This window comes from Heliconius melpomene, unplaced genomic scaffold (genome assembly GCF_056956725.1).
Source record: "Heliconius melpomene rosina isolate 202511_hmr_F unplaced genomic scaffold, ASM5695672v1 ptg000029l, whole genome shotgun sequence".
NCBI lineage: Eukaryota > Metazoa > Arthropoda > Insecta > Lepidoptera > Nymphalidae > Heliconius > Heliconius melpomene.
In genome coordinates, this window is record NW_028181863.1 from 39,177 (window position 1) to 49,724 (window position 10,548).

At 49.0% G+C, this 10,548-nt stretch overlaps 1 protein-coding gene across 1 annotated transcript; it reads right to left on the reverse strand.

Moving 5' to 3' along the window:
- Positions 1–9,973: 9,973 nt before the first annotated feature.
- On the reverse strand, positions 9,974–10,333 carry LOC146526548 (uncharacterized). Its single transcript, XM_085207025.1, has one exon. It carries the CDS (start codon positions 10,331–10,333, stop codon positions 9,974–9,976), a length of 360 nt encoding a protein of 119 aa, XP_085063151.1.
- Between the last annotated feature and the right edge of the window lie 215 nt (positions 10,334–10,548).

Sequence of the window (10,548 nt, forward strand, 5' to 3'; positions counted from 1 at the left end):
GCAGCTGCGCTACCTCCTCTGTCGCCGTGCGCTGCGCCAACTCGTCCACGGCCATGCCTATGGCTTTCGCAGCCTCCTTTAGGGCCCTGGTAAAGGTGCCCTTCAAGTTACCGGACTTGGTAGCAACCTTCCTTATAACTTCTAGGCTATCAGCCACCTGATAACGTAGATCAGATGCGAGTCTGGCTTCGTCCTGCTCCTTATTGGACTGCCGAGACATGTCTGATAGCCTAGAGTTAGCTCTAGCACGCAACTCCGCGGCGTTCTCCGCCACCTCTCGTTCTGTCCTCAGCTGCAACTCCTTTGCAGCCTCACTGAGGACATTTTCGGGCTCTTTATTGGGCCCACCTTTTACTCTCCTCTTGGCCACTATTTTTGGCGCCGGCCTGTCTGGCTCGCCTTCACCGGAGGACCCCGAATAGTCAATCGGCTTCCGAGGCCTCTTCCGCCTGTCCTTCAAGTATTGTGCCCGTGTCCTTGATCTCTCCGACACCATCGACACAAAACTCTCGGTATCAGAGTCCTTAGACTCTGACGCTCCCCACAACCGCCCATATGACGATCCGGACCCTCGTCTCGACCTGACACTGCCAACGGTCGACATGCCGTCACCAATGTCCAACCTGCTTAGAACCACTCTTGGTTCCTTCACTCCAACTCTGAACTGGCCACTACCATCTGGCCCTTCCGCAACGCCACTCGACACAGACACTCTCCGATGTTCACCCTGTGACGCCGCAACAACTCCAACAACTTGCTCTACCCCGAGCACCACTACTCCGGCCTTCTCAGGCAATCTCCTATCACCGCCCTCCTCGGGAACCTAACCTAACCTAACCTAACCTAACCTAACCTAACCTAACCTAACCTAACCTAACCTAACCTAACCTAACCTAACCTAACCTAACCTAACCTAACCTAACCTAACCTAACCTAACCTAACCTAACCTAACCTAGTCTGGGCTGAGCTCGCGTCGTGAACGGTCGCTTCCGCGGCCTCCCAGGCCAAAAATACGGCTAAGTTATGACAAAAAAATCATAAGTTTTGAAATAATCATCGTAAAAATATGTGAAATGTGTCAAAAGTTGCGCGCTTAATTACCCTACAAGTTAGTGAAAAAACTGTGAAAATCGGATTAGTGGAAATGTGAAAAAACTTGGAAAAACTGTGCATTTATTAGCGAAATACGCTCAAACTAGTTTTAAAAAGTGATTAAAAATAGTAAACTAATTTTTATCTAGATAAACTTTTGCATAGTGCTAGAAGAGACTTTCATTTACATATATTTACAAAAATAATTAAAATCGGACAAATAGTTTCAGAATAACCGGAGTTTTTAGTGAAAAATAGTGAAAAAGTGTACCAAAAATCTCTGTTTTTCGCGTGCGGCGGAGAAACGAGATCGGTAACCCTACTTTTTTATTTAATAATCCAGTGCATATAGTTCTCCCACATGTCCCTGCAAATTTTTAGAATTTTCCTATTTCCCGTTTTCAAGATATAAGAGTATTTAGTGAAGTTTGACCTTGGATGACCTTTGGACTAACTTTGCAACGGAGAGAAGTAGAGTTATGTATTATACGTAGTTCGATGCGCCTGGTTGTGACTATTTAGAATGTGTTTTTAGAATTAAAATCAAGTGAATAAATTCGGAGTTATTTGAGAAAAACCTGAAGAACGGACACACCTCGGGAAAATATTAAGTTTCAAGGTCTGTAAAATTAATTATATATCGACAACCCCAATTTTTTATTATTTCACCGTACAGACAATTTAATGAAGAACAATAGTGTAAAGTTTCAGATTTTTTGGACAATAATTGAATTAGTTATTAACAATAGTATTAAGTGCGGTCACACCGAAATTTTTCTTAAATCTTTAAATGTACATTTAATACCTAAAACAACTACCTAAAATATTGATACTTTGTAAAGATCATTTTTTATACCTATCCAACCAACTAGAAAAAACAGAATTAAAATCCGACTGTAAATAAAAAAGTGATTTTTCAAATCTAATTACGTAACATTGATCTCCATACTAAATAGTTAAGTTTAATTGTTTATAAATTAGTTTTGTACAAATATATTAGAATTAGTAAATTTTATTGATATATTGATTTATGAGTGTTTGTTTTAGGTTTAATAATATAGTAAATAGTAGTATAATTCATTATTTTAATAATTTTTGGTAACTTTAATTTTAAATTTTAAATATTTTCTTAGCAAAAGTCTATACAAAACATCTCTATACAAAACAGTGTCATAAACTCCAGTTGTCCTTGAGTTGTCCAGTTGTCCAGCCCGAATTTGAACTTTGTTTTGTGAGATATAAGGGTCAGATTCGCGTGTGTAGGTAGAATCAGTGCTCGAACTATTGTTTGGAGAAAGTCGGCAGCTGTTAACTTGGAGCATTGTATTAAGCAAAATATGAACGTTCGTGCACTACCATAAATATTTAAAATATAAAACTTAATTATTTCCTTTCTTCTGTTTCTTTTGTTGGAAAATATACAATAGAGCAAATATAATTTGTGCACGGTTTATGTAAGCAGCTGTACCATAATTTTAATAATTTTTGTTAACTTTAATTTTGTATTTTAAATATCTTCTTAGAAAAATTAAAAAATATATATTTTGTCGTTTTGTTTAGTATTTAATGTTAGGCTTTGATGTTACTCTCTGATTTTAGTATTTTATTTAATTATTTAATATTTAATTTTGTAATTCCTGCGTTATCTCGTAGTATTGTTGACGTTTTTAGGGTTTTTCGAGTATAGCTCTCAAAACCACCCACTTACCTGTACTTACCTGCCTCTGTTCTCTTTCTAGACTGCGCTAACTTTTTGTAGAATTATTGTTTGTTGTTTTAATTATAAAAATGGATTATAAAAGAATGTTTCAAACGCCTACCAGTACAAAGAAAAAGACTTTGCCTCAGGCTTCCTCGGAAGCCGGGACAAGTCGACAGGATCCCATCACCCCCGTTTCTGGAGCTGCTCAATCACCTGACAGCAGATGCAGCTCCCCGGATATTGAATCACTTATGTTAGCAATGTCTTCTGACGGAGAAACAGAGAATGTAGGGTCAGAAACACTTCCCAAGCCCAAACTTAAACCTAGAACTAAAAAGGCCGACAAAATGCAGCGTAAGGACCTTCCAGTAAAGGCTGCGGCAGTAAAAGACGTTCGCTCTATGAGCAGTGTTATTAACACTTTAGCCAGACAAATCATCCAGGCGGTACATGAAAATAAAAGCGTAACCTCTATCAATAAACGGTTTATTATCGAAGCCGCTGAGGAAATTGGAATAGCTGCAGATATTTTCTTAGAATCACAACTAGAGCCCAAAAATTTAAATTCAATCCCCGACCCTCCGGCTTCTGCCCCCACTCCTGCTCCTGTTGTGGATAACACTGCTCTCAGAGAAGAGATTGTCTCTGCTATGAAGGAAGAGATGGCCAAGTTTAAGGTAGAAATAAAGGAGGAACTTTTAGCTGGTTCAGGCCCCTCCTTCGCACAGGTTGTATCTTCCAGAACCCCCCCCGATAAAACACCAAAATCGCAATATAAGCCGGCAATAGTCATATCCCCTCTAGAATCTTCCGAAGAACAACCAAACACAATAAATAAATTCAAGAAAAGTATCTCCTTTAGAAACAAAAATTACGCCCCCACCAGAGTCAAAGCCATTTCTAACAATAAAGTCAGAGTAGAGTTCGCCAATGAGTCTCAGTGCCAAGAAACCTTGAATCAGCTAAAAGAATCCACCTCAATTACAGCAGTGCCGGCGAATAAGCTCCGCCCTATGTTAATCCTCAAAGGAGTGTCGAATGACATTCCTCTTGAGGATTTGACCTCAATTATTACTTTACAGAACCCCAGTATCAGCGCATTAATAAAACAACCGGATGATCTCAAATTAAGATTTAAACGTAACAATAACAGGAACCCTAATCTATATAATGCCGTATTTATTGTTCATCCCGCGGTATATCGCGAGGCTATTCAATTGGGTCGTATTAACGTCGACCACCAAAAAGTTTTTGTGGGAGACTTCTCTCCCTTCATCCAATGCTACAAGTGTCTGCAGTTTGGGCACATCAGCAAAAACTGTGTGTCTGACTGCAGACCTTGTTCGCAATGTGCAGACACTACACATCAAGCCCCTAATTGCCCACACATTTCAAGTGAAAAAAGTCCTATTTGTTATAATTGCACTAAATATAATTTTAAAACCAACAGTAAAATAAATACCGAGCACTCTGCTATTTCATCCATTTGTCCCACTATAGTACATCTGTCTAGTCAAATAAGGAGCAAAATCGATTATGGTACATAATATTTATTTTCTCTTCTAATTTTAAAATGTTTAAATTTTTGTTAATTTTAATTTTGTTTAATATTTAATTTTTAAAAATTCCGTCGCAATAAATGCACATATATTATATATTTCAACTTTTGTTACTTAAAGGCGCTTTCAATTGGCCTAGACATTCGCATAAAACTGTAAATATGTTATAATTTAAGTTATTAAATACCGTTTACACACAACAGTTATTTAAAATAGTGATAAGAGCATCTCAACTCATATTGTTATCAAAAATATTTTTCTATGTACATGTTTATTTCTAAAATATAAATATGTTTAGTTATAAATCTATGTCTCTACAAATATGTGTAGATATAATGTTATAGTTCTATATAAAGAGTATTGTACAGTTAAGTTAAAGATAGTTAAAGTGTGTCAAAAGAAATGTATTAAAAAAAAAAAAAAAAAAAAAAAAAAAAAAAAACATATATATACTATATATTAAATATATATGGTTAATAAACTATTTAAAAAAAAAAAAAAAAAAGAAAAAAAAAAAAAAAAAAAAAATTATACATATATATACATATGCAAATTTAAATAAAAACGTGGTCAAAGTTACCTCACAATAATGTTAAGTTATAAAATAGTGCTGTATATACCAAACAAAATAAATAATAGAGTTTTCTGTGTGTGTGTGTAAACGGTGTGTCTTAATTCTTGTTACTATATTAAAAACGGTGTCTAATATTCATTTTGAAGTCCATAGAAAAGTTATACAAAAATAATATGTCATTCAAATTTAATAAAGTCCATCAAGTCTGCTCGATCGACCCCGGTCGCCCGTATCCATTAGCGAGGGCTGCGGTCGAGAAAGAGACTGGATATTTGTAATTTTAAATTAAAGTCATGGGCTTCAACTCCCAAAAAAAAAAAAAAAACCTAACCTAACCTAACCTTTTTTTTTTTTTTTTTTTTTTTTTTTTTTTTTTTTTTAACGTGAGGAAATCCTTTTACGGATACCGGCCCGAGTGGGGACTCGAGCGGGTTATGTGGGACTCGTGGACCGGCTGAAGGCCGATCCCAATACCCACTAAAACCTCACGGTGCTCCTCCTCGACCGCCACTGGCCGCGAAACGCGGGGACTAGAATCGTCCACGAAACGCGGCGGCGGGAGCCTGCTAGGCACGTCGCGGAGTCAAGGGTGTGTGGGCACCCTCGACGGCCTGCTCGGAGTAGCGCGCGGGAGCAACCTGCGTGCGCCTACTCGGGCCAGGTTGGTAGGCGGCCAGCTTCCCCAAGCTGACCGCCCTCTGGCACATTAGGGCGGAAGGCGGCGGTCGTGTGCCGCCCTCCGGCGACCCGGTCTCCTACGGCGGATGGCGACTTCGGCAAAAGCCTCCCTCGCCCGTTCCGCCAACTCCTTCTCGAGCACCACTGCCTCGCAGAAGGATGAGACCGCGTCCCACGACGTCTCGCTGCCGGCCATAGCCTTGACCAGGGCCGGCAGGGAAAGGTCGTCCCCTATGACGTCGCGCAAAGCGCGACGTTGAGACGCCCAGGCTGAGCACACCTCCAACGTGTGCTGGGCCGTCTCATCGAGGCAGTCGTCGCAGTGGTGGCAGCGAGCGTCGGGCTCCCTTCCGGCGATCCGACACAGGTAACCCCCGAAGCAGCCATGCCCCGTGAGCACCTGTGTCATGCGGAAGGTTAGGACGCCGTGACGCCGCGCTAACCACTGGCGGAACACTGGACGAACAGCCTCGATCGTCCTCAGGCCGGCAGATGGTGTTGCCAGCCGAGTTTCCCACATTTTAACCGCGGCTTCCCGCGCCTCCTCAGTGCGTGCTTGGCTTGCCGGTTCCCCGGACACTAGGCCTCGACGCCGGCAATAGACCGACGCCAGAGACAGAGCATCCAGATCCCACGGCATGACTCCAGCCAGCACGCACGCCACTTCACCGGAGATGGTCCGGTACCCCCGTATCGCCCGGATGGCCATCACCCTCTGCGCACGTCGCAGCAGGGTGATGTTGTGCCGATCCAGGGCGTCCGCCCATACGGGAGCACCGTAGAGCGCCATCGATCTGACCACTCCGGTGTACAGCCGACGGCTAGAGGCGCTCGGCCCATCCACATTGGGCAAAAGGCGCGCCAATGCCGCCGCTGTCTTCAACAGTTTCGGGGCCAAAGATGTAAAGTGGCCCCGAAAACTCCACCGACCGTCCAGAACAAGTCCGAGGTACTTCATGCTCCTGGCGACGTCGATTTTGACGCCACCGATGATGATGTGGGCCTCTGGTGGTGGGCCCTTGCGGGGAGCATGAAAGTAGATTGCCTCAGACTTGTTCAGGGCGACTTCCAATCCGAGCCGCCTTATGCGGCCGACCACCTCCGCGACTCCAGCAGTCGCGAGGACCGCCGCCTCCCGGTAGGTCCTCTGCTGCGCCAAGACCAGCGTGTCATCGGCGTAACAGAGGACCTTTACGCCCCTCAGGGTGCCGCAACCTAACCTTTTTTTTTTTTTTTTTTTTTTTTTTTTTTTTTTTTTTTTTTTTTTTAACGTGAGGAAATCCTTTTACGGATACCGGCCCGAGTGGGGACTCGAGCGGGTTATGTGGGACTCGTGGACCGGCTGAAGGCCGATCCCAATACCCACTAAAACCTCACGGTGCTCCTACTCGACCGCCACTGGCCGCGAGACACGGGGACGTGAGTCTTCCGCGAAACGCGGCGGCGGGAGCCTGCAAGGCACGTCGCGGAGTCAAGGGTGTGTGGGCACCCTCGACGGCCTGCTCTGAGTAGCGCGCGGGAGCAACCTGCGCGCGCCTACTCGGGCCAGGTTGGTAGGCGGTCAGCTTCCCCAAGCTGACCGCCCTCTGGCACATTAGGGCGGAAGGCGGCGGTCGTGTGCCGCCCTCCGGCGACCCGGTCTCTTACGGCGGATGGCGACTTCGGCAAAAGCCTCCCTCGCCCGTTCCGCCGACTCCTTCTCGAGCACCACTGCCTCGCAGAAGGATGAGACCGCATCCCACGACGTCTCGCTACCGGCCATAGCCTTGACCACGGCCGGCAGGGAAAGGTCGTGCCCTATGACGTCGCGCAAAGCGCGACGTTGAGACGCCCAGGCTGAGCACACCTCCAACGTGTGCTGGGCCGTCTCATCGAGGCAGTCGTCGCAGTGGTGGCAGCGAGCGTCGGGCTCCCTCCCGGCGATCCGACACAGGTAACCCCCGAAGCAGCCATGCCCCGTGAGCACCTGTGTCATGCGGAAGGTTAGGACGCCGTGACGCCGCGCTAACCACTGGCGGAACACTGGACGAACAGCCTCGATCGTCCTCAGGCCGGCAGATGGTGTTGCCAGCCGAGTTTCCCACAACTCCATTGCGGCTACCCGCACCTCCTCAGTGCGTGCCTGGCTTGCCGGTTCCCCGGACACTAGGCCTCGACGCCGGCAATAGACCGACGCCAGAGACAGAGCATCCAGATCCCACGGCATGACTCCAGCCAGCACGCACGCCACCTCACCGGAGATGGTCCGGTACCCCCGTATCGCCCGGATGGCCATCACCCTCTGCGCACGTCGCAGCAGGGTGATGTTGTGCCGATCCAGGGCGTCCGCCCATACGGGAGCACCGTAGAGGGCCATCGACCTGACCACTCCGGTGTACAGCCGACGGCTAGAGGCGCTCGGCCCATCGACATTGGGCAAAAGGCGCGCCAGTGCCGCCGCTGTCTTCATCAGTTTCGGGGCCAAGGATGTAAAATGGCCCCGGAAACTCCACCGACCGTCCAGAATAAGTCCGAGGTACTTCATGCTCCTTTTGACGTCTATGTTGACGCCACCGACAACGATGTGGGCATCAGGTGGTGGGCCCTTACGAGGAGCATGGAAGTATAATGCCTCGGACTTGTTCAAGGCGACTTCCAGACCAAGCCGCTTTATGCGGCCGACAATCTCCGCTACTCCAGCGGTCGCGAGGACCGCCGCTTCCCGATAGGTCCTCTGCTGTGCCAAGACCAGCGTGTCGTCGGCGTAACAGAGGACCTTTATCCCCCTCAGGGTACCGCCTCGCAGCACCCAGTCGTATCCGATGTTCCAGAGGATCGGACCCAGCACCGATCCTTGTGGAACACCGGCCGACACCTCATACTCCTCCCAACCTCCTCCAGGAGCCGGAAAGGTCACAGATCTCCCGGACAGGTAAGCCCCGATGACGCGGCGCAGGTATGGAGGCACACGGTGGTATAAAAGTGCCTCCTTAATGCAGGGCCAGGGCAGGGAGTTGAAGGCGTTGGCGATGTCTAAAGACACCGCCAAAACTCCATCGCCCTGGGCCACCGCATCCCGCGCATGGGACTTCACCTCCAGTATGGCATCCACCGTCGATCGCCCCCTGCGGAAGCCATACTGCTGGTCCGAGAGGTCCGGACCTGTCCCCTCCAAGTGGTGTTGTAGCCTCCTGGCTACAACACGCTCGAAGAGCTTGGCGATCTCGCTCAAGAGCACGATGGGCCTGTAGGCGGTGGCTGAATCCGCCGGGCGACCCTCCTTCTTGATGAGGACTAGCCTGCCTGTCTTCCACCGCTGTGGAATTATGGCTTGAGCCAGACAGGCAGAGAATAGCCCTCGCACTCTGGGCCCAAGGATGTTAAGGGCCAGAGTTAGCGCCCGGCCGGGAATGCCATCCAAGCCCGGGGCGGTGCTCTTGAGCCGAGATCGGCGTACAGCTTCTTCGAGCTCCTTCTCATCCACCAGTGGTGCGACACTATCGACTTCCTCCTCCTCCTGCGCTACAGGGCGGGCCATGGTTGGTGGTGTAAAATTGGCCCGCTGCGGGAACAGTGACGTCAGCACTCCTCGGAGAACGTCCGGTTGGAGCGACTGCGTCAAAGGCGGAGCCCACGTCCGGAGTTTGCCGCACACCATGCGGTACGGCATTCCGAACGGATCCCCGTCTATCCCCGCGATCAATCGGTCGTTAGATTCTGCTTTCGAACGACCGATTTCTTCCTGTAGCGCTTTCCTCGCCTCGACGTACGTGCGGTACCGCCGTTCCTCCTCCTCCTCCTCTCGACGTACCCGCCTGCGATAGTGCGTGTACTGGCGTCTCGCCTCAATGCAGGTGACACGCAATTGAGCGATCTCTCCCGACCACCAGTACACTTGTCGCCGCTGAGGGCGGTGCCTGGAACGGGGCATAGACGCGTCGCAGATACGCGTCATAGCCCTCTGCGCCCAGGTGGCAGCGTCTTCCACAGACGCCAAGCTCTGGGGCAGCCAGGCCTGCACTATCGCAGCCTCCTCCAGGAGTTCTCTGTCGAGACACCCAAGTCGCCACCGCGGTCCGAACTCTCCCGACGTAGGACTGGGGGCTGACTGCGCCGCTGAATGTGTGGAGATCTCATATTGGATGTAGAGATGGTCCGAGAGAGTCTCCACATCATTCAGCACTCGCCAGCCCTGAACACGGCGCGCTAGGGCAGGGCTCGCAAACGTTATGTCTACGACGGACCCGCCCTGCCTTCGCACACACGTGTTTGTAGTCCCTCGGTTGAGAACTGACAATCCGGTGGCAACAATCCACTCCTCCAGTGTCACACCACGTAAGTCCGTCCTTGCGGAGCCCCACACTTTTAGCATTCAGGTCTCCTGTGACCTAGACCTCCGCCGCACGGTGTCTTTCCACCATTTCCCCCAAGCGGATCAGGTACTCCTCGAACTCTGCCAGAGTTCGATTGGGGGAAAAGTAGACGCCTATAACAACTAGATCGCCGACATGTGCCGCGACGCATCCCGCACCCTTCTCTACTCGTGAAAAGGGCGGAGAGCCCGCAGCGGTCTGGGTGACCAGAGCTACCACTCCGGTGTTGTCTGCGACCCAGTTGTCACGCGCAGGAATGCTATAGGGCTCCGCAACGACCGCCACCTGAATCGACCACTGCACCAGGCTTTGGACCAATAAGTCTTGGGCTCTGGCACAGTGGTTGATGTTCGCCTGGAGCACGTGGAGCGCCATTATTGATGCTCCATGTGCTGCAGCTCCTCGCCCTGCGTCGGGGCTTCAGGTCGGCTTCGGCTTGTTCGCCTCGCCGCACCTCTCCGCTTCTTTGATTGAGCGCACATTTTGGCGCACGCTGCTCCACCTGCCAGGTGATCCGCAGGCCTATTCGCGTCCTCGCAAATAGGGCAGTGCGCCGACGCAGAGCAAACACTTTGCTTGTGCCCTGGTTT